General features: G+C 27.7%; 1 protein-coding gene across 1 annotated transcript; it reads right to left on the minus strand.

Annotated features, from left to right (window-relative positions):
• Nucleotides 1–8574: 8574 nt before the first annotated feature.
• On the minus strand, nucleotides 8575–10373 carry LOC113863332 (abrin-a-like). The gene has a single exon (XM_027496883.1). The coding sequence runs from the start codon at nucleotides 10371–10373 to the stop codon at nucleotides 8688–8690; it is 1686 nt and encodes a 561-aa protein (XP_027352684.1). The 3' UTR covers nucleotides 8575–8687.
• Nucleotides 10374–26736: the final 16363 nt, after the last annotated feature.

Below are 26736 nucleotides of genomic sequence, written 5' to 3' on the forward strand. Positions count from 1 at the left end.
CTCTTTTAATCACATATCTATAAAGCTTAAACAATTGAATTAAGAAATTCTTAGTAATTGAAAATCAATCCTTGTGGGATGATATTTCATAAACTTATTTTAGAACCATTTATTACTTCTCGATGGGTACACTTGCCCACCAAACAGTGCGCACGACCATGCTGGCAGCCGCATCTACTTTCTAGGTTTTCCTTGCAACTATGGACGTGCTTCATGATAAGCACAACCGTGTTATCCCACCAATGGCCATTTTCGCAAAAATTTCTTGTGCTCAATGTAACATCGTTCATTTTTTTCAAGTTAAATATATGTTCATTTTTTCAAAAATCTTTTAAAATACTAATCAACCTTTTCATATAACCATTATTAAATTTTACAGAAATAAAGCTTTTCATAATAGTTAATTTATATACAAAATAAAAATTAAAAAAATAATTGCATAAATTATCACAATCTAATATTTACATAACATTGTTCAAAATGTCAGAATTTACAGCAGTTCATAGTCATCTCACATACTAGGGACTGGGACTATTCATCTATATCATGCCAACCCTCAATTTCTGTCAAGGCATTAGCTGTTAAATCATCATCCTCTCCCAAATAGGTGTCACCAGCATCTGCCATTAATTTTATACTAGGAAATCTTTCAAAAGTATAACTATTAGGTCTTCCTAATGAATCATGATCATAATAAGTGAATACGTTATTCATGATTCAAGAAGGCCTTTATATTCCCTGTTATAGATAAAAATAGAGTTTGATGAATTTGACTACCAGTTGAGAAATTAAAAGGAACTACATAATTATAAACTACTTCTAAGGTATACTCTTGATTTTCTTCAAAATATACCCTAAAGTATACATGTATTACACGTATATATTCACTAAATACATAACTTAAGCTACTACTAGCAAAAACATCTATGACATCAATCCGTATGGGATGGGTTGTCATCTTTTCTACCTACAGTTTGGTGTAAGGGTGAGCATCCATCCAATTTACAATACAATGCAAAAAATCATCACATTATCACACAACATATATACATATCTTATTCATCATACATAATTTTGTAACCTCATCCCAAATTCACACTTTTTAGGTGTAGTGTAATTACTGTTATTTAATGTATCTAGCAGTTTTTGAGGTCTTGCTCAATCTTATAAATAATTACTAGTTAGCTCCCACAATACAACATATCATATGTGGTCACGAGCCCTTTAGTGAACAATCATGTAAATAGTCACTCGATAGCTCCCGCAACTTGGATATAACATATACAGTCACGAGCTCCTTAACAAAGGCATAGTCAAGAGTCTAGTCAAGAAGCAAGTGTGAGACCATATGACTCAGTCGCACTCAACAATAATATGTGCACAATCGTGACTGTCACTCACCACCCTACATTTCCTCGAGATTTTCTTATTGTCTCTAGACTCTATACCTCCAGTGTATCTCTGTAACTATTTACACCATATCATTCAACTTTTTATTTCTCAATTCTATCATCAGATCGTGCTTAATAGCACCTCCAAACTACTTCTTCATTGTTCATTACTTACTCATGATCTCAATAATCACATTTCTTAACAAATTATCAATAATGTATTCATCAATAGACTCATATCACATTCAGTATGTTTATCAAATATCATTAGAACTAACTTATTCATAGCATCATGATTTCTAACCATATAGTTTGTATTTACGTCATAAAATCAATTAACTAAACCATCAAACATATATATTGACAATCTTTCCTCATTCAAACTCATTATTCATACATAACTCATCAAAAGTGATAATCGAACATGCTCTCATGAACTAACTACACATATAATTCACATCATATAATGATGGAATAGAGCTCCTCTTACCTTATAGTAAATATTTAAATAAGTTTTGATAGTGAAAAGCGTCCCTAAATGGCTCCTTTACCTATGTATACACAAATTTATCTTTTAAGGACGAGATTTAAAGAAAATAAATGGTAAAAACACTATTAAACCCAGAGAAACTTACTTAGAATCGTGTAGAATGAATGTAGAGGAGTCTAATCGGTATTTAGAGAGATTTTATCTGAAAAAATATAGAGAGAGTTCAGAGAAATGGAACAGGAACGTGAGAGAAAGTGAGAAAATAAACTTTCCATGCATGAAAGTCCTTATATATCCTCAAAATTGTGATATTCTTGCTACAACGAGAGATTACTTGTAACTCTTCTCACTACAGCAAGATATTGTCGCTATAGCAAGACTCTCTCTCGTTGCAGCGAAAATATCAAACAAAATTGCATTATACTTTTTACACTTTTCGTTATAGCAAGAATACTCCAGAATATTCAATTTTTACCACCTCTCCTTTGCTACAATGAGAATTATCTTGCTACAGCGAGAACCTTACAATTTATTCACTTCAAAGCTCGCCTTAATACACCTTTACATGCATAATTATCAAATGATGAAACTTTTAATTAACACAAAAATAGGGATGTTACTCTTAAGAAGTCCATTTCCTCTCTATTTTCTTTCTATTGACCTCTTTTCCTACAATTAATTTAATTTCTTCCTAAACATTGAGGACAATGTTTAGCTTTAAGTATAAGTGGGGTTCCCATTATTACTTGTTCCTAACTAAATTTCTATGCTCCTTTTTCTTTTGATAATTTAAAACTTGTATCCCAAGGAACCTAAATTATTATTTTTTTAAATTAAAAGAATTTGTTGAGTAATTTTTACCGAATTAAGAATTCATTAGGAAACTATAAAATTAATTAAGCTCTTTAGCTTTTTGCTCTACATTAAACTTTAACCTACATATGTGAGTTTTAAGCCTTTAGGGAGATTTTTATCGTAATTTAATTAATGATACCCATTTTCTCACTCTAGAACTTGATGTGTAACTGACTTGAAACTATTATTTTTTATTACATGCTTTAATATGATTAAGGCATATTCGGATTATTTTTCTTAGCCTTCAGCATGTTTGAGATAAAGATATAACTAGTTGCCACTTTGAACTTTAATGATTTTTGTTTATCTCTTGCATTGAACTTATAAAATATTTTTGATGACGTTGAATTTATGAATGGAGCAATTGAGTTGTTGGCTTGTTTGATAAATTCTCCTCTACATCTCTTATGTGCAAAAGAATATTGAAATAATATATATATAGCAAAAAGAAAAGAAAAAGGGTTACAAATGAATGAAAGAAAGAAGAAGTAAAGAAATTGGTCAAATGTGAAATTTAAAAATTACTCCGAGAGCTTCATTTATAAACTTTGAAAAATTTGTTAAATGTCATGATCTATTAACCCTTTGTGTATCCTTTCCTTTAATTTATCTCATTCCAAGTATTAAAACCCTTTGGCCACATTGTAACCTTAAAAGGACCTTGTGATTTTTCCTTGCAGTAAATTTACTTGGTGGATAGTCTATTTATAGTCAAACCTATGATAGTACACTTCTCTTTGAAGAAACTGAGTGATATATCATTTTGTCCCTATACACTTAGAGAGAGAAGAAGTAGAGTATCCTAATTTGATGTTTGAGCAAGAAGATAGGGAATATAAAATTGTAATTGGAAAAACCTTTTGATTATTTATACTCAATGATATTACTCTTTTATTCTTCTTGTCTCTGTTATTTCGAGTTCTTTGTTATGATGATATGTTTCAAGTTATTTCTTTATTCTTTAGTCAAGATTTTTGCTTGAGGGCAAGCAAATCTCAAGTATAAGGGGATTGATAAGTCCATATTTTGATATATTTTATAACTTCTATTTATACACATAGAACTTATTTTATAGGTCTTCCATACTAATTTTATTATTAATTTGACAAGTCCATATTTTGATATGTTTTATGTTTTATGGGCATGCTTCGTATTCAAGCATGATCGTGTTGGAGGATATGCACGACTGTGCTACTTGAATCTGAGTTCAGTAATCTTGGAATGCAGCATTAAAAGGCAATAAAGCACGTCATGCGATATTTGAAGAGAACAAAAAGGTACATGTTCACCTATCAGAAGTCTAAAAGTTTAGATATTATAAGGTAATTATACTCTAATTTTGCTATATGTCAAGACAACAAACACTACATCTAGATACATATTTATGTTGGCTGAAGGAGTTATCTCTTCGAAGTCTGTCAAGCAAACTCTTATAACTTCTTCAACCATGGCTATGGAGTTCATTGCATGCTTTGAGGCATCCAATCTTGGGATATAGCTACAAAATTATCACTAATTTGCGTGTAGTTGACAATATTGAAAGGCCATTGAAAATTTATTGTGACAATAACTCAGTAGTTCTTCATTCTAATAACAAGAGTATAACCAAGTCAAAATTCATTGACATCAAGTTTCTAGTTGTTAAAAAAAGAGTTCAAAATAAGTAAATTTGTATAGAACACATAGGGACTGACTTTATGCTAGCTAATCCACTTACTAAGGGCTTAGTGCCTAAAGTTATTCATTGAAGTACTTACTATGGTTATCTTTGTAGTTTAATTACACTGAGATAAAATGGAAGATGTAGTGGTTCCCTATTCTTGTATGAGATGGAACTAGATTGTTTAAAGATAATCTAAAAGTAAATATTGTACAATTGTGTGTCTAAAGTTTTTTTTTTATATGATATAAATGTGAAAATAGATATGCAACCCAATTGGGAGATTGTAAAAAAATTTATGTTTTATATTCTTAATAATATAAGATGGACTACATATTATTTATAATATTTATATGAGTTATTTACATCTACATGTACTTAATTAGAGTGATCTAATTTCAGTAAGTCTTTTAGACTATTAATAAAAGGTAATAGGGATTTAATACTTGGAAATCGAATTTAATCCCCTTAGGGGATAATAGGAACCCTAATAGATTTACAATAGAAAGTATGGTCATGGTCCTCCAATACATCATATTAGATAGTTTACTCGCTTTCCATCAAAGAGAAAACATTAGGTCTTATTGAAGGATAAATAGATCTGATTGAGGAAGATTATAGTACCAAAGGTTCTCAAAAATCATTCACCAAAGGGTTTTCGAATTAAAATTTCTCAAGTTATCATTCCACAGAGATTATTTTCAAGTACTAATAATAACTTAAACTGATTGTTTAAACGTAACGGAACTGTAACAGATAAAAAATAAAAATTTTAACAATAAATTAAAAGAACAGTAATACAATATATGAGAGAGATCAGATGAGATGAGCCTAGGATTTATGGGTTCACCTACTACACTTCTTTATGTTCTAATTAATTTAATTCTAATATTGGTATTCAAATATTTGCCAACCACTCAATATTCTTTTTCTTGAGCAAACACCCTCAATAATCATGCAAGATAATTGGTCAAGAAAGTATGAAGACCCTATGAGTTTGTTAATTCAATAACGACTAAAAGAAATGAATTAAGAGTGATTAACTTAGCCATTTATCTCATTTTATCCTATAGTTATGTTAATTACACATGGTACGATTACCTACAATGCAACTAACTATGGGATACTAAGGGTGATCAAGTCTTAACATACACAATATAATCCAATAGAATGAAACCAAACATTAAATGAAAATCAGTACCAACATTAAAGTAAAAATCACATAAAATTTGTAGTAGGATTTGTCATAGCCCTAGCTATGAGTTTAGTTACTCATAACAAAATAAACTACAAAGAATGTGATAAATAAACCCATAACCAAAACGAAAAACTTAAACAAAAGAAATTCAGAAAGGTAGAAGACGAAGAAAGTTTTCCTTCTCTGAAGGGACGTTCAATCACTTGCTTGGACTCCAAGAGGAAGCTTGTCGTCCTTGCCAATAGTTTCCAATGACTCTCAAAGATGAGTTTGGGTAGAATTAAGAAGGGAAAAAATGTGTGTAAAGAAGTGGGAGATCAAGTGTGTAGCATAAGGCCTCTTTATATAAGTTGTGCCTTGAGTTTCTAGTCAATTGAGCTCTATCTTTTTAAATCTGTTTTATCCACAATCAGAATCGCTCTAAATTTTCATATTTCAATCTTTATCTAAATTTAAATTTTAAATTCAAAATTCAAACTCAGATTCACATAACTCAGTCAAAGATTAAAAGTATCTAAATTTTATCCAAAATATCTTCATAATACACTAATAACAACTTCTAGATAAACTGCAACAATTAATAACATAATTAGTGTATATATATATATATATATATATATATATATATATATATATATATAATAGGATTTAAATGTATAAATATAAGTCATAACATATATTAAAATATGAACTTGTCATTTCTTCTCTTAATAATCTAGGGCAATGTAGCATTTACTTTTTATGGAACTCTAATAGGGTTAATAGAAATTCTCTCTAAGCTTATTAAGCTATATATTTAGGGGTGGGCAAAAAATTTAGATATCCAATGTTTAACCAAAGCTAAACTGGATTTAAAAATTAAGATTTTAAAGAAAATGAAAAATTCAATTCTCTTTATTTTTCGTCTAGATTTGAATTTCTTTTTACAAAACTAGATTTTATTTTATCGAAACTGGTTTTCATTCGACCTCTGAACAATCTTTGCAATAGGCTCCCATCCTGGAGTGAAGGCCGCCTAACTAAAATGATAAATTAATTATGAGAATCAGAATTTCAGCTTGATCAGAATTGCATTCTCTTATTGTCGGGTTCGTGGTTCACCTATGTAGTATGACACTAATTGAAATTGAATTAATTTAAATATTATTTTATTGACAACACAAAATTTATGTAATAACAATAATATATATATGGATTTTGTTCAAACATGAGATGATAATATAACTGCAAAAATTAATAAGAATGACTATTTGAAAAATAAATCTTTTAAATTTTATTTATAATTTTTATATAAATAATAAATTAAAAAATTATACAAATATTAAAATAATATTTAAATTATTATAATAAATAATTTATATTTTTATCGCTTTTATATTTTTAATTATTAAATTAACATGTTAAATATTTTTATATTTTAGAGTAATATATATTATTTTGTGACATCAAATTCAAATTTTAATAAATATAATGTGACATTTTGACATGATTTTACTGAAAGATACATATAATTTAGTAAAAAAAATAGTATACATTATGTTATAAATTAATAAAAAATATTAAAATGAATAGAAAGATATAGCAAATTTTTAAATAAACAAAATATTTTATATAATATTATATTATTATGATAGTAATTTATTCAACATTACTGCAGATAAAACATATTTTTAAAAATTTTATTTTATTAAATAATAATTGTGTCTTTTTTTTTCTCGTAAAAGTATCTCACATGATTGACAAGAAAAAGAATAAACTTGAAAAATCGAATCAACAAAATCATAACCACTTTTTAATACACATTTAATAAGTATAAAATATAATTATATTTTTTTAACTAATACCGTTCAAATATTTGTTAACAAAATTTTATTATTGAAATAGTGTTCCAAATATATTCTTCAGTCTAATTTTATAAAATAAGAATAAATAAAAAAGAGAGACTAAAGATAATTTTACAAAACAAGCAAAAATAAAATTATCTTATTAACATTTTTAATACAATTTTAATTAAAAAAAATATTTACTCATTGGTTTATATGATGGACAGATGATGTTAAGTAAAAAATATGAATTTAATTTTAATATAATATGAATATAAAAATTATATTTTTAACTAATTAAAAAATATGCAAATATCATAAAAAATATATGTAAATATAATTTTATATTAATTATTATGAAATTTATTTATTTTTTAATATAATAAATCAATAATAGTATAAAAAGTATTTATTATTTATTTTATTAGATTTAAAATCAATTTTAAACTAAATTCAAATTTTAAAAATAATTTTAAATTAATTTTAAAAAATAAAATAGATTGATTTAAAATATAATTTATATAATTGAAATTAAAATAAATTTAGATTGGTTTTGTGTAAATTTAATCCATGTCCAAAAACCTTGACAACCTCGGATGAGATTGGAGACTTACCTTGAAATTGGACAAGACTACGGCTTTTTTTTTTTTTTTTTGCGGATGATAAATTTTAAAATATTTATTTTACATAAAATAATTGAAAAATATTTTTTTATATATATCCAATTGCTACATAATTTGTCAAATGGAACAATAAAGATCTAGCTTGGAATTAGATATCCCTATTATCTAACTTTATTTTGGTCGATGCTTTTTTTATATTTTAGTCATTAATTTTCTTTGAAAATAGGTTTTCGGTCGCTTAAAGATAAAATACAATTGATAAACAAATAATATATTTGATCTTTAAGTTAGTCTCTAACAAAAAAAAATGGTTTTAAAAATGGTAAACCATTATTTTCTTGCAGTACTTTGAAACTGAATCCTTAGTATTTAGCTTTATTTAAGTGCTCTAATTATGATTTTAGCTTTACAATTTTATCGATTTAACGAGTCAGGTTCTAAAATATATTTTGATTTGAAGCAATCTAGATTCTCTTTATTGACCACATGATGGCCTAGGTTCTTGCTTAAACATAAATTTACTGGTTAAGCACATTAGAAACATTGCAAGGCTGCATAAGCTCATGACTGTTTTGGCACAACGATAGATACCGTCACTTATTTAAATATTACAGTCACATAGCATTTGCTCCTAAGGCATCAGGCCATTAAAACAAAGTAACCCACATTTGGTTAGGGTTACCGGTGTATGGCCAAAGTATTATCTGTTTAAGGCTTGGATCAGAGCCTTTCACATCCATCACCATGTCGTCATATAAATTATAAATGGTGCCATCACTTTTAAACACCCACCGTTGGCTAGCCCATGCATTACTACAATCCATCATGACAATGGTAGCTCCTTGTTTGTGTTCGTCAGAAGTTAAACAATTGTTTGTATTTTGCACTGGACGTATAGAACCATCAGGGTAAAGTGCCCATTGCTGCTCTTTCTTGTTGCTGTCACAGTCACCCAGCCACATGTTACTTTCGTGAGCTTCCATGCAGAGATCCAAATACCCAACGATTGAAGTTACGAAAGGGCTTGTGTCATTGCCTGTACGCCAGCCCTGTCGCATTCGATAATCGTTCGTTTGCACGGTGAGTGTCCCTCCCATGCTACTAGATTCAGCACTCAAGACCAAGCCTGACCTTGGATTGACAATAGTTCCATTGTCCCATATTTCCCAATAAGTGGCCTCTGGTACTGCTGAGGTGCAATCATATATCATGACATAATTTCCTGGAGCATAACCATAAGTGGTTAAACACTTCCCCTTGGACCTTATCGTCTTGTCACGTTTCAAGGTCCACAGTTGGTTCTCTTGAAGCTGGTCTCCGCATTTCCACAATATGATAGGATTGCCATTGTTATAGGCATTGTTCGAGACATCCACGCACATCCCATCTCGACCACCAATGCGCACGGTTGGTTCAACAGGAACGCACGTGTCTGATTTTTCCACAATTGATCTTATTAACAGAGGTGATTGGTTTGCATTTGGCGGATTGCAGACAAAAAGCATCAACGCTAGAACTGCAACTGTCGGGTGTGACAAGGAATCTACAATAACAGGTTCGTTACGAACATTTGTTAGAGTGACCTCATTTGGAAAAGTGTCTTGGACGGACTGTTGAACACCTCCTGACAGATTATCCCAGTTGTTCTCCAAACTTATCATGGCAGGATCAGGTTGAAATGCCGTACCCGTTCGGATACTGACACCAACCCGGTTAGATATGTATCTAAATCGAGCTGCTTCTGCAACCATTTGGATTATGACGATCAGGGTACGAGCTTTTTCTTCATTGTCGTTGCCCCCACTTCGTAGAAACGATATCGCATGCGTCAAGGCCTGTAACCCCAGGGGTATTTGCTGTCTAGACTGATGAGCCCATCTCTCTAGATCACCATAAGTACCATTAAAAGGAAGTGAGTGCTGGTCCGTGACAGTGAAAAGGTAGTCAGATGCAGATGATGGGGCATCCCGGAGGAAATAGGACTGAGTTCCTGCTCGGTATGCTACAACATATGAGTTAGTCAAATCGATACCTACTTCGATAGATTCCGTGTCCGAGTTTGAGAGTTCGACTGTAATATATCGATCTCTTTCTTCCACTGTTGATGGATCTCGAAGCACAGGTATGTCATGTATCAGCCCACCTGTTAGTCTGTCTCGAAGCGCATCCATGAACTGCTTGTAGCTTTCTTTAGTGGCTCCTTCAGTAGTAAATTCAATGGGGTCCTGATTTGTTGCTACTGGAGGAAGATCGGCTCTTGCGGCACATCTCAGTGCAGAGAATGAACAAGCGCATGCAATACATAAAATCAGTAGCTTCAAAATTTCGTCCATTTGAAACTGCAAGAAGTTGCCCCAAATTTCGCAATAGTATCTAGTCAAAACTAAAAGCAGTAATTCAAATTTAAAATGATCGTACTCCTAAAATCTGTAAGTTTACATACCTGGACCTAAAATTAGAGCGAACCCTGTTGATCTCACTTCTAGTCAAATAAGGATGATGTGCAACGTTTGGTGTTGGCTTGAAAGTAACGAATTCATTGTCCTTTTATATGGGTAAATTTATGTTGATCTTAATAATAATAATTAGGTTGCTCTTCGCTCAAGTGAAAAAGGCACCTCAAAAGAAGTGCCGCCGAAAGTGGGCAAATTACTGTGTTACAGGAATATTTTATGATGTACGACGACAAATGCTCATGGACATCTCGATTGAATAGAAGCGTGGTCATCATATTATTTTCAATCCTTATTTAATTAAGAAAAAAGGTGACTCATTTTCTGGTTTAGATTATTATTTAATTTTAGGATTCGCACGTGTTTTTTTGTTATTTCCAATGTGGTCCTAGGATTCGCACGTGTTTTTGTTATTTCCAATGTGGTCTAGGATATTGCATTCACGTGAAAGTCAGTCATGACATGACTAAAAGCTTTCATTCAAATTCAATCTAGACGTCCGTGCATAAACAAAAGATGTGAACATGGTATTTAATACATTTTTTTTATTATTAATTAAAATTTATTAAAAATTAAAAAAATACTTATATATTTTTAATAAGTTTTAATTAATAAAAAATATATTAAAAATTGTATTACTAATGCTATTCTTTCTCGCAAGATAGGTTCTACCTTAAATGCAATTTATCCATACTAACATGTTTGTGTACAAGAGATATTTCCATTTACGAGAAAACATGTATATATACCGATGAAATAAATTGGTGGTACTAATATTTTTTTTACATATTTTTTGAGTTTACATTTGATATATTTCCATTGATAAGATTTATATATATGGTTAATTAATTAAATATATTACAAATATGACTTTTAAAGTAATTGTATTAAAAAAAGATAAAAATTTTAATTATATAATAATTGAATTATAAAGTAATTTTTTTACTTTTAAGTGTGTTTAATTTATTAATGAAAATACATAGCTAATTTAAAAAATTAAGTTAGTAATATTGTTCGGTAACATAAAACAAAAAGAAACTTATAACTTTTAAAACAAACTTTTAAAAAGTAATATTCATCTTATAACTTATAGAACTAATAATTTAATTCAATATTTACTTTATCATTTTAAATAAATTATATATAAATTCTAAATTTCTGTCCTTATTTAATTCTAATACTAAATTATATAATATTATATATAATTATTTAATATATTATAGCTAATTTTAATAAATAACTCTAATTTTTATAAGCTTTTTCAATTAGGTTACAAAATTATTATATATTGCTCAGCTTCAATCAACGTGCATATTTGTAGTTGACCTGTGAAACTTTTCATTTTTGAAAGCATATAATTTTGTAAATTTATTTTTTATCATGCAATGTGATAATTACTAATTTTAAAATAAAATATTTATTTTTGCATCATGTTACGTATTATGGTATTTTTATAAAAATGAGTTTAATTTCGGTCTATAAATATTTTTACATTATTAACTAGTAAAAATATATTATAAATATAATTTATATGTTAATTAATTATTATATAAATAAAAATTTCTTTCTAATATAATAATTTATGATTGAGTGACAATGTAAAAAAATATTCAAATTATTAGTGTATTTAGATTAAATTCTTTTAATATAGAATTTTTTTTAATTTAATCTTATTTATAATAATAAAATATTTAGCATACTATTATTAATAAAAAAAATATTTATAAAATAATATATATAAAAATTTAAAAGTTATGTAAAAAACTTTTATTTTTATTATAAAAATATTTTAATTATATATATATATATATATATATATATATATAGATTAGATAGTATTCACAATTTGATTTTTGCTTCTACCTATCATTTAATACAGTGATCAAATAATTACGTAATTTTTAAAACATAAATTAATTGATTTTTAATTAAAATAAAATTATTTACAAATTTTATTATACCATTTTAGATATGTCAAGGTAGTTACTTATAGAGTAAAATAATATAACTACTCTTTAAAGATGATTTAAGAGTAATTATTCTTCAAAGTTATAGAGTAGTTATCTACTAACTCTTTATAAAGTCATATTTTTTAAAAACAGTTATGTACCAACTGCTATTATAAATTAAAATTTTAATGTACTTTTAATAACTTTTTATTTATAAACACATATAACAGTAGGTACACCTCAATTTACAATAGCAACGCCATGACTCTCTTCTTTTTTGTTTTTATTTTTATAATATATATTTCTTTTTTTACTGCCAAATTATAATTGTTACAAAAATAAAAACATGTTTCTCTCTACGTTAACAAAATTGACTTCTTCCACAACTTTAGATACATTTCTCATACTTTTTTTTTTATTCTCTCTTTCTCTCTTTTAATTCAACCTCATTTATTTATTAGTGTTTCATTCATTTAAATACAAATTATCTGATTAATACACCATATAAACTCTAGACTCAATGTGATAAAGAATTAATTTTAGTTTAAAATAAAAATTAATATCACGAAAGAAGAAATTCTGAATTTTAGATATACAAATTTAAATTTCAACATAATATTAAATCAATTTTTTATTTATAAAAAAAAGAACTTATCAAGAAAAAAAATTTCAAGTTCGAAATTTATTAACTATATTTTAAAAAATAATTCTTCAAATACATTTACTTTGTGCTTGTTAAAACAGTTTGAAGCACTTACTAAAATGATGTAAATAATTTTTTAATTTATTTTTTTATTGTAATGTTTATGTCACCAAATTGTTTCACTTTATATTTCTTAATTAATTTAAAAATAAAATTATCAAGGTTTTTCATATAGATGAACTCTTTTATGTAAACTATAATATTTATATCATCAAGACGTGAATATCCTCTTATCTTAGATATCACTTAGATCAAAAGACTAAAAGGAAATGAAAGTAATAGTATTGACAAAACATGAGATATTAAACTTATAATTACTAAGTAATTCAATAGTTGAAGAAAAATAAATTAACCTATAATGTCTTTGAATAACACTTCATTAGTTTCTTATAGTTTTACACGATACAAAGTTGAGTGAAATTAAAAAAAACACGCTATTATCTTTTTTAAATTGACTAATATTAATTAGATTTTTGATAATTAAAGGAACATGAAACAAATTATTTAAAACAAAGTTAATTAAAGTATTAAAAGAAAATATAACAGAATAATATTCCCAATAAAAATACGATATATGCCCTTATAAAAAGTTAATTATTGTATCTTATGTGCATTAAATGTAAAATGATGGGAAGTTCCATAATTTGATGCAACTGGGAGAAGGATTAATGTTGTATTAGAGGAATCTTGTATGATGTACATTTAGAAAGACAAATCCAGGAAAGGTGACTCAGCTTGCTTTGTAACAAAAAAATAAATTTTGCACATGCCAAGAAAAAATCCCAGATTAAGAAATAGTCTCAATTTTATTTTATTTTGATAATTATTTTTTAAAATATAAAAAATTTGGATTATTATTTTATTTTAGGACTCCCACGTGTTTGTTGCTGCTTCCAAGGAATTGCATTCTTTAGATGATGAATTTGTACTATGCAACAATTTAAATTTTCGAAGAATTTAAAATGCTATGAAATTAGAATTACAGCAAATTAATTGTAATCTAATACAACACGTGAAAGACAGGCATGATTAATATATATATCACCGTCTTGGTCACGTGAAAGCCAGTTCAAAAAAATTTAAAATAATAAGAGATTAGAATTGAAATAATTTAATATCATCAATTTGAAAACTATCCAGTTTGAACAATATCCAACGAAAACTAAAAAGCAAAAAACACCATTGTATTTATCAAATTGACTAACATGGATTAGATTTTGGTAATTGAAGGAGCATAAAGCATATTGTGTACGAAAAAATTAACTAAAATATTCGAGAAAATACAACAGAGGAAACTACACTGTTGATGTTAATCCCAATAAAAACATTAATTCTATAGTAGCATGCACTTGAAAAGAATGTTTAATTTTCTTTTATGAATTTGGTTTTATCTATATTATAGTCACATTGTTCTATCTGTTCTACCTGCACCTTTGATTTGGTGTGTATAAATTGAGAAGAGAAGTGTAGTGAAAACATTAATTTCATAGTTGCTAATTTAAAAATAATATGATAATAAAATTAAATTCATATATAATAAGTTCAGAATTAAAAAATATATTCAATCAATAGTTATACTTCTGTTTACTGTTACAATGGACGACGAGAAGTAAAGTAAAATTAAGAAGAGACTAAGAACAGAAGTCTGCAAGCAAACCTACCTCCAAATTAACTCAAAGGTAACATCTTAGTCCCATATTCCATATCTTTCTTTTCCACATACCATATAATAAATTATAATATAAATTTAGTTATGTGTTTGAGGTGAGAAAAATTTTGTAGGTTATAAAATTTCTTACCAGACTTTCATGATAAAAAATAGACTATATTCTTTTAAGGAGATCCTTAGAGAATCGCAGAACCTCTTCAAGAATGTTATATTTCGAGTAATTTTGACAAAATATGAGAACATCCATTTTTGGTCAAAGAATAGGACTAATAAGAAGATTATTCTAAGTCTACAAGACTGGAGACTTTTGCGAGAAGTTTCTGAAAATTTTTTTAATCCTTAGATTGAAAATAACCAAAACTGGTCAAAAAATTAAGACTGATAAGAAAATTATTCTAAGTCCATAAGACTGAAGGCTTTTTTAAAGTGTTAATGACATTACATGCGTAATGTTTTATACACCTTACTAGGAGTCTACATTTTGACTTGAATTTTTTTAGAATTATTTTTTTACTCGAATTCAACTTAATTAAATAAAATTAACTTAGGATTAGATAAACTTAATTCAAAAATAAAATATATCAATTTTCATATTTTATATAATTAAATAATAAAATATATGAAATATGTATAAAATTAAAATGAAAGTATATTTTTATAGTATATATTTTCAAATAAATAATATTAGTTTATCAATAAAAATTAAATATATTTTCTAGTAAATAGTATTTTTTTTAACACACAATAATGTTGGTTCGGATTTTTTTTAAGGCTAAGTGATACTCATTTCAAAATTTAATTTAAATTTAAATATATATTAAACTAACTTTTTTATTTATCTCTAAGGTAAGAAACTAATAATAGAAAAATTTTACTAAAAATTGAAGTATTTATTATATTTTTTATTTTTAATATAATAAATGTGTATTTTTTTAATTTATAAATGCTTAAACCTGCTTAAGGCCAAGGTTAATAAATAATTTTTATTTAAAATTATGTTAAATTACGTAATTATTAAAAATCTTGTTAAATATATAAAATAAGTACATATTTTATATTTTATCCAAAAAAAATTATTTTTAATTACTTAACTAATATTTTTAAATACACTTATTAGTTTTTTAATTTAGTCATTAAAATAAAAATAGCACACAATATAAAGAATGTAATTAATCACTACGGCAGAGGATAGATGTGAGAACAGTTCCGTTTTAATTTACAGAGCGTTATAACTATTCTAAAATCTTGTGTTATCCAATGTGGTGCATTTACGAAAGCCGTTAAATAACTACTCTCAAATGTTGATATCAGAGAGCAGTTTCACGTAGAATAGCTCTCACAAAGTGGAGGTCACTTCCAACTTTATTAGTAAGACAAAGAAAGAGCGTTTCATTTATAAAATAGGAAAAATACTTTCAAGAGCAGTTAACTCAAAAGAATACATTAGAGAGCAGTTTTTTATTAACTTCTTTTAAAAGTATAGTTTAAAGAGTAGTTTTATGTGAACCGCTCTTAAAAGTATACATTAGAGAGCGGTTCAATGCTAACCGCTCTCAGAAGTATACATACATTAGAAAGAGTGATTTTTTATTAACTACTATGAGAGATATACCTTATAAAGCGGTTTAATGCTAATTGTTCTAAATATATTATAAAGCAATTTCTACTGACTGCTGTCTTAGTTAGCTCTAAAAGCTTATTTCTATGCTTGAACTTTGTTTTTTGTAAAATTTTATAAGTATATTTTTCTTTATAAGTTATTTTATATGACATTGATTTATTTTTTGTATGATATAAGCATTAATACATTGATTTGTTATTGTTTCAACACTTTTGTTGTGCACTTTTATTGTTATTTAGCCAGAATACATGTTAACCATCAAGTCATCTAAATTTAGGTTTTATCTTTTTTTTTGTCTTTTTTTTTTTTCATTCATGATTCATTTTTCTTTCTTTACTTACACATCTTTGTAATGCTTTTGTGAAATTTTGGTTAAGATAAAAATTTCATTATTTATTTTATGTAACTTCATGTCATATGTTTTCTAATCAATTCTTTTATAAACTATGATTATTTTATTTTTTGAATGGACAAATTTTTTGTTTTGAGTAATATTATCTTTCAATTTATAATTCACTATTTTTAAAATTTTTTCTATGCAAAATAAGAAGTTGAGAAATTTAATCTAAATATTTATATTATTTAAAATAAAATTAAATTATTACATAGTGGATATGAGATTGACTTATTTTAAAAATTTATTTATATATGACACATATACAAAATATTTTTTACACAAATATTTTCTTTAAATAAAATTATATTAATATTTAAATAATAAAATGAATGATAAATAAGAAACATATTATAAATATTTTATAAAATTTTTAATCATCCATTGTTATAGTAGTTTATTATTTATTGATAATATTTAAAATTTATTTTTTATATTTCAATTTAAAATATTTTTATATGCAACACGTGCATTATAAGAATATCTAGAATATATTGAATCTAAATAATATTATTTATTTATATTCAAAAAAGTTTCTGGAATGATATAAAATATAAAAAATTTGTTAATTCTTATTTCTGTTTATTTTATTAAGTTTATTATATATTTTTATTATAATTTACCTGTTAAATTTTTGTTTCTTCAGATAAAAAAGTATAATTGTTTTAATATACATGTATATTTTTTCATTACAAGATTTTATTGTGATAAATTATCTTTTATTCAAATTTTATCTTTTAAAACTTATATACATTATAAATATTTAATTCATTAAAAGTTTTTTTCAACTAAACTTTTATTTTTGACAAAATACTTCTATGCAATGCACATGTTAAGAATACTGGTATTAAAAAGAAAAGAATATGTTATGTGTTCATTATTCATTACTTCAGAATTTGCTTTTAGCAGAAGAAGTAGGTTATTAAGTTTTCATTGTTCTTGACTACATGAGGATACCTTGAAGGTACTTATGTGTGCATAATGTTGATTAAAATATGAAAAAGAAGGTATTGAAAACTCTATTAATATATTTATTTAATTAAATATGTCTATTAGTTTTAATTAGATAGTTTAATTATTAATTTTCGTTGTTATTTACTTGTGTGTTTTAGTTTCAATTGGTATTGTTGAATCAAAGCAAAATGTAAACCTAAAAGATAAACATTTAAAGTAATTTGGAGACTCTGATTCTAATTAAAGGATAAAATAGCCTATACAATAAATAATTAACCATTGTCTTTTTTTTTCTTTTAGGTCTTAGAGGGTATTGGTACATGACTCTCAAGTTCATGAGTCAGTTGTTTCTAAAGATCTTGAAAATTATGTGTATTTAATTTTTTTATGATTTCTAAGTACATTAATTTAGAAAGGTAATATATTAAGTTACATTTAACACTTACAATATTTGAATATTTATTTTCTATCTATGTTTAAAAATTACATATTTTTGTATTATTAAATTACTTATATGAAATTATATAAGCATGTTTTTTTTTTTATAAGTATTTTTTCTTTGACAAAAAAAAGTAATAGATGCGAGTATAAATATACGGATATATAAAGAGTATAAGTATAAAGATACCTAAAGAATACAGGTATAATAATTAACGTTATTACCCATATAGATATAAGACTAAGTACAGATATATTTTTAAATTATAAGTGTAGGAATAGATACTATATTACTCTACCTATTGCTATTGCAAACATTGATTAGTGGGAGATATTGCCAACTGCTCGTAGATGGAAATGGATGAAAAAGATAACATTAATAAATCAGAAGTGAGTGGTCTCCATGTGAGGAGTAGCATTCGGCGTTGAATTTTATTGTTTGAACGTTTAGAAAAATAATATTATGTGTATGGTATTATATATAATTATTTTTATTTTATTTATATAATTTTAAAATATTTCACAAAATTAAAAAATTATAGTTATTCAATTTAATTGGTAAAAAACACTTTTCTTCCATATTTACATTTGTGGGTCAGCTGCTAAAGGTTACATATTTGTTTAAAACTAGAGCAATCTTAGTATTAAAATAATGTTTAATGGTCACAATTAATTAAAATTTTAAGATATATTAAAAATAATGAAAATAGTAAATATTTTGTTTAAACTATTTTACTGATAGGTTGAATTTATAATTAACTATACCTAATTGGCACATACTTATTACAAGAATTGCTCTGATATTTAAAAAAATAATTTAGTAGTAAATTAGAGCACTATTATTTGTTAATCAATTATTTATTATTATTATATTATTAAAAAATATTTCTTATGCTAAATACATAAAATTATATATTTTTTATAATATTGTTCAGTTAAAAAAATACTTTTAAAGACAATATTACTATTTTAGAGTAGTAATTTACAATAATCTATGAGAGGATTAGATAGTTGTAATGCAATAAGAAATGATGTACCTGGAAGAAATATTTTAATATTAAAGTCATGTTTAACATATTTTTAAAAGGAAATAATTCTCTTCGGTACCTGCAGTAGTATTGTATTCTTAAAAGCATGCTAGCTAAATTTTGTTTGAAAGAAACAATATTACACTTGCATTGTGCTATTCATATATTAGAAAACAATAAAATCAAAGATCATTTATTACATGAAGTGAAATATGGATGTACAATCAATGTTTCAAGAAACACTCTAAGAAAGGGGTGCCATGTGTGATGTGCAACCCTCCAAAACTCTTTTTCTCATTCATTGCTGTTGCAATCGGGGTCACCGCCGGACAACGATTGCTTAGAGAAAATGAATAATCGTAAAAAAATGATTGCAATCAGTTTTAAAAAAAATGAATGATAAAGAGTCGTTTAGACATACGGAAGGTATTAGTATTCTACAACATTTGTTGATTAAAACAGTTACTTTCTAATTAATTGTGTAAAAATTATTTTAACTTTAAAAATATTTATTTCACTCTAAAAAAATAATTAATAACATTATTACAGGAAAAATGATATCGATGTAAAAAAATAACATCATTGCGAGAAAAATAATATTAGAGTAGTGAGAATGATATCAGAGAATAAAAAATGACACCCTAGCAAACTTGTGATCTCAGAGGTGGCCAGATAGTGATTCCTTTTCACCAAGAAAACCTAGAGCATTAACTAATCTTGAGTCGCTACTTTATCTCAACATTTTGAGGTCGGGATCATGAGCATAGACCTTGCTTCTTTGTTTTTAACTCTTGATTCAGGAATCTGCCCGAGGAGGGGCTCGCGTCTGATTAGCTAGTTGGTGAGACAATAGCTTACCAAGGCAATGATCAGTAGCTGGTCTGAGAGGGCTAACTTCAAAACATCTCTATGGAAGGGGAGATTTTGCACCTCTCATTGTTCAAACAATGGAAATTTGTCTCATCACATATAATTTATTATCATTGTAATTGTTGTGCAAAAAAATCATTTTTAAATTTTAGATATCAATCATGCATGTCCAAATAGAAGGGAATAAGATCAAGTGTAACACCCTAAAATTTTAAACTCGTACACTGTATATTTCATCAATAATAATTTGAGATAAAAATACAAATTTTGTGTATAATAAACTTTATTATAATAAATTTCTGAAGTTCCCTTTAAAACAGATATATTTAGATACGAATTTTGAACTTTACAACATTAATAAAACAACAATAATAAATTAAGGAGAGAATGAATAAATATCACAACTAATTTCAATATTCTGAATGAGAAACCTGAATATACATTACATATATCAAATATAAAATTTACAAACTATTTGTCAAAAATATATGGGACTTAAAATAATATTTACATAACCATAATAATTACATTATATATGCAAAATTAAGTCCCAAAGCAGTCTCAAACATGATCCAACACTAAAGACCAGTCCTATTCATCAACCTCGTGCCAGCTCTCTATCTCGACCAAATCCTCTGAATTCAGATCATCATCTGATCTTAGGTAACAATCACCTGAATTAGTCGTGACCTCTATATTAGTAATGCGCTCAAAGGTCCATATGGATGGTCTTCCATGATGGTCGTGGTCGTGATAGGTAAATAAATAGGTGAGGGCTGCTGGAGTTCTAACCGTACCACTTTACATATAAATACATAGAGTCTAATATATTCTACTCCTAGGAAAATTAAACGGGATACTACAAAAGAAATCTATTTCTAACATAACAAAAGTCTTAGGTTCATTTTTCACAAGAACAACAAATTTAAAGTAACATAGTCTTTGATATTCATTAAATACATTTAACTTATTATATACTGAACTGTCTACTAATTTAACTCTTTCCTGAGGCTCTGTCATCCAGTTTTCCTGAAAATATAAGTAAGGATGAGCTTCTATTCTATCATTTACAAAACATATATAACAAAATCATAGCTTATAGTATAAATACAATATATTCATTTTCATACTAAATTTATATTACAATCATATTCATACATACACCATTCATAATTTATTATCCATTATCTATTTTTCTCATTTTAATACGCATTCCCAGTGCACTATGATAACAGATATCGATACCTCCAGCATTTCTTGAGGTCTTACTCAACTAGGCAAATAGTTGCCAGTTAGCCCATGCACACGGATACAACATGTACAATAATCAAGCCCCTTAGCAAAGGTATAGTTAAGAGTCTAGTTAAGAAATGAGTGTGAGACCATGTGACGCATTCGCTCTCAGAAAGAGTGTGTACACATACACAAATGTCACTCACCAGCCTAAGTTTCTCCCAAATTTTCATTGTCTCTGAACTTTATACCCCAGTGTATCTCTATAACTATTCACACTAGATCCAGTCCATATTTGACACTTAAGGTCATTTTCAGAGTTATCCTTTTTTTCCACTTATAAGGTCATGTTTAGTAAAGCACTTCCAGACTAATTCCATTCCAATCTATTCCACTCATACACTTATTGATATAGTTACAACTGTTAAATCTTTTCAAATCAATATCATTTTACTCGGACATATTTCATAAGATCTCATAATAATCACTCAGCAAGTTTAATAATATTTCACATTAAGTACTCATCATATAATGTACATAAGCATATATCAACCACTTAGTCTAAACAACCAATCAGTCCAAAAAATCAAACAAGCATCTTTTTATTCATTATTCACACAATAGATATCTCAATAACATATTCTCATAAAATGTTCATGTAAAAGTGCTCTAATGAGCCCAAAATAAATATTGTAATATAACGATAAAATAGAGTCTTTCTTACCTCGAAGACGAGTTTACGGAGAGATATTGACAAAGATTAGAGTTCAAAGATGGAAGTTTTCCTGAGTACTAAGAGATATCCATAAGGAACAAAAACATGGAAAATGATCAGAGAAAATAAAGTTTAATCCAGAGAAACTTACTTGGAATCGTTTAGACTCAACGTCCACGCTTGGATTTAAGGAGAAATCAGAGTTTCTGAGGCTTTTATCTAGAGAATAGTAGAGAGAGTTTAGAGAAAACTAAGAGAGGGACGTGAGTTTTGAGCAACGGACATCTTGCTTGAGCGATGGACATCTCACCTAAGCGAGATATGCAGACAGTGGTCTCACCCACTATTTTCTTATATGCTCGCTTGAGCGAGCTCCATTTTGCTTAAGCGAGCTCCATCTTTCTTGAGCGAGATGACTTCTAGAGAGTATGATATATTTTCCTGTTGGTCCTCGCCTGAGCGACCCATCTCGCCTAAGCGAGATCTTAGCTCACCTGAGCAAGATCACTCTCACTTAGGCGAGGTGACAGTTGTGCTGAATTTATCCTATCTCGCTTGAGCGAGAATCATGTCGCCTAAGCGAGATAGCCCTGAAACATTATATTCTTGTACGCTCAATCTCACCTAGGCGAGATTTACCTCGCCTGAGTGAGATTTACTGCACCAAAATTCTTCCAAAAATCTTCTATACTCACTTCCAAATGCATTCTAATATTGCTTAGTATTAAATAAAACATAATTTACTAAATAATGAAAAGAAGGTGTTACATCAAGGATGAAGATTCAAACAAATTTTATTAAGAATGAGTGGGAATTCAATAGTTAGAATGTCAAGAAGAGGTACATGAAAAAGTTTCGATTTAGACAAAGACATTGTTAGGAAAGCAATTAAGGAATAGTTCTGAATAGTTGTCCTCTTGCAGTAGGTAACACAATTCTCACATGTTAATGACTTTGGCTATATTTTGTAATCCAACTTTTGAAGAAGTGAACCCCTTGCTTCCAAAGTGATGATGCCATGCCCCAATTTAACACTCCAAATTACCCGATTTGATATGCCATTTTTACCAAGACTGCCTTTTTAGGTTTTCAACCTAGCTAGCTTCCCTTGTCTCTTTTTATTTTTTCCAAGTTGCCTCGATTTAAAAGTGCCGTCTTTTTAGGTTTTTAGCCTAGCCAACTTCCTTTCTCTCCTTTTATTATTTTTTTTTTCAAACCTTAATTTTTGTTTAAACTGCCCTTTTGAGTTTTTGACTTAGTGGACCTCTTTTAAAACCCTAATTTTTGCCTAGATAGTCGTCTCCTTGAGTTTTTAGTCTATGGGGCTTTTTTTTAAAAAATTTTAAACCCTAATTTTTGCTTAAGTCGCTTTTTCAGGTTTTTGACTTATTGGGCCCTTTTTTTTGCTAATATTTTTTTCACGGCATCAGAGTTTTTAAAGTGTGATAACTCCACGCCGTTCATATTGGTAAGGATTAGTACCTCTCCTGAGAATGCTTTTTTAACAATAAACGGTCCCTCATAATTCAGGACTCATTTCCCTCGATGATCTTTGTGGAGATGAAGGATTTTCTTAGGCACTAAATCTCTTTCTTGAAACTTTCTAGGACAAACTTTCTTCTTATGAGTTCTTTTCCTCCCTTTTTAGTGTAGCTGACCATGTCACAAAGCTGTCAACCCCTTTTTCGATCAAATTAAGTTGGTCTAATTGGGTTTGGATCTATTCTATTTCATCTAAGTCAACTCATGTCAATACCCTTAGGGAAGGGCTCTCTACTTCAAATGGCAACACAACCTCTATACCATACACCAATGAAAATGAGGTACCTCAGTTGAAGTGTAAATTGTGGTACAATACCCATGTAAAGGAAGCATCTCATGCCAGTCTTTAAATGTCACCACCATCTTTTAGACAATCTTCTTGATATTTTTGTTTGCTGCCTTGATTACTCCATTCATCTTAAGACGAATTATGGTGTTGTATCTTGAAAGCATTGCACAACTCATTCATCATCTTATTGTTTAAATTTATGCCATTAATAGTGATAGTCTTACTTGGCAGCCGTAACGACAGATCAAATCTTTCTTCAGGAATCTGACCATAACATTCTTAGTAACACTAGCATATGAAGCTGTTTTAAGCCATTTTGTGAAATAGTCAATCTACGATGAATGAAGTAATGACCATTTGAAATTTTGGGTTCAATGGGCCAATGACATCTATTCCTCCTATAGAGGAAGGCCATGGTGCTGACCTTGACTTCTTTTTATCATTTTTTGTACCAAAATAGATGATCTCTACCTCCTCTTAATGAGAGACAATTTCCCGAGCTCCTTGTTCCACCATTTTCATCTTCTTTAGCCAAACTCACAAATTTATCAAAGTTATAACATGTGTGATCAGTGCTATCTTCATTAAGAGAATTACTTTTTCTTTTTGAAGTGAGAAAGAGAAGGTAAGGTAAAAGTAAAGAAAGATAGATAAATACAAAGAACAAATAACATGCACTTATTGATATATGAAATGTCGCCCTTATTAAGATAATCCTAAAGCCTTAGGCAAAGGATAGGATTTGAACAAATAATTACTTTGAAGAAAAAATGATAGGTAACTCGATAACTTCCCAATTGTTTAGCCCAACATTTGAAGAGCAGGGATGCACTATCTCCATGCCATAAATGTTCATTGAGTTAAGTCACATCATTTCTGAGTCCCTTATTGATCTTCTCAAGGTCTGCCATGAGCTTGGTCTTCATACACGTATTGTAGGAATGAGTGGAGATCAGTGTGACTCTTGGTTTTCTTTAAGAAAGGAAAGCAAATAATTTTTAGAATAAGACTATTGTCTTATTGTTCATTTATTGAGACCTTATTTGAGATCGACCTGCACTTTAAAGAATAAGAGAAGCCATTGTTAGTCATATGGATAAAGAAAAGGAAATTGAATTTTATGAATTATTGGCCTTCAAAGCTTCATTAAAGGCTTAATAATTCAAAAATTTTCATTTTTTCTTATTTTTTTATGGAATGAACCTAGTGGGACACAAGTATTTAAAGCAAATTTTTTTTTTTTTGTGAATTGAATGATTGCTTAAAGACTGATAATCTACTAAGGAAATGAGTTATTGATCATTTAAAGATATTTTTTTTCAAATTAACTAATGTTCAAAGTATCAATAACTAAGTTATGCAAGATCGTGCATACTACTAGCCTTTTGCTGAAAATATTTTTTATTTTAAAAAAATCTTAAAAGACTAATAGTTTGCATAATAAAGGATAAATAAAGAAAATAATATAGAGAGAGAACGTCCATGTGTCCTAATAGAGGTGCTTATGGGGTTCTATCCTAAGGATCTAAGTTACATTCTAGCATGTTCGTCTCACTTGGGAAAGGTTCTATCCCTAGAAAGACTAATAGAGCTCACGACCTAACTTCAACCGTTTACCATGATAGTAAGTATTTACCAGCAATGAGACGCTTTTAGAAGAGCCACACTCTAGCTGGGGTTTTTCATGCAGTCATACATGACGTACATCCTAGCCTACATCGCTAATAGCCCTTTTTGACCTAAGTAATAACTCAGGCTTAGGTATAGAGCTGCTCTCATGCAAAAAATGAATAAAAAGTGTAGTGTGTAATAGGGACATACAAACCTTTTATACCCTAAACCTAAAAAATCCAACCTCCAAAACAAATACATTTCTGAATATAATCATCTATCCTAAGGTGAACAATTATTTTGAAATTTTAAAAGTTCACTATCTCATGGTTACAAACATTCAAAATAAGCATTTACCCTATAGTTATCAAATTATTTACAAACAATTAAACCAAACACTGTAAACAAGCATATAAAAAAAAGAAAAAAGAAACAAACAAACAAACAAATGAGTCATAATAAATTGCACTATTTATCATAAAAAGGCTTAACTCTCATATAATCCCCTATGGAGTTGCCATTTATCGCTTGGTGGGCAAAAAAAATAACGACTTTGAAAATAGAGTTTTAATTTGAAAAAATGTAAAGTCACCACCAAATTTTTTTTTTTAAGAACAAAATATTGGAAAAACTCTTAAGAGTCTCGAGTTCGGGAGTTGGTTACAAATAGAGAAGGTATTAACACCCTTATTCATCTGTCCAAATGAATGGTACCTCAAGATTAAATAGTGCGACTAATTTTAAATATTGACTATAGATATTTAAGTGGCTTAGGTATAAGTTGTTATCGTCACAGAAAAAACAAGATTTGAGATCTCCAAAGAATCCTTGATCTCAAATCATATTGTATTTTTAAAATAAAACAATTTTATAGAAAGAGTTTTTTTTATGTTTTATTTTTTATTTGAAAGCTAAGAAAAAGGCTTAATAACTTGAAACATATTTTTATATTTTATTTTGAAAATAAATTTCATATTTTATTTTGGAAAAAGGAAAGAGTTAGTCACCTAAAAAAATTTATTTATTTATTTATTTATTATTATTGTTATTATTTTTACATATTTTATTTCTTTTAAAAAGGATTTAACATCTAAAACCGACTTTCACAAAAAAAAAAGAGTTTGTTTTGAAAATGATTTAACATTCTAATTTTTTTTAATATTTTATTTTGAAATATTTAACAACCTAAAAAAGATTAAAAATTTATTTATTTATTTTTATTTTTAC

Source organism: Abrus precatorius, unplaced genomic scaffold, assembly GCF_003935025.1.
Source record: "Abrus precatorius isolate BTA unplaced genomic scaffold, Abrus_2018 Scaffold3, whole genome shotgun sequence".
NCBI classification, from domain to species: Eukaryota; Viridiplantae; Streptophyta; class Magnoliopsida; order Fabales; family Fabaceae; genus Abrus; species Abrus precatorius.

Coding starts and splice junctions, on each gene's coding strand:
- LOC113863332 (XM_027496883.1), bottom strand. CDS start 10,373: ATGGACGAAATTTTGAAGCTACTGATTTTATGTATTGCATGCGCTTGT.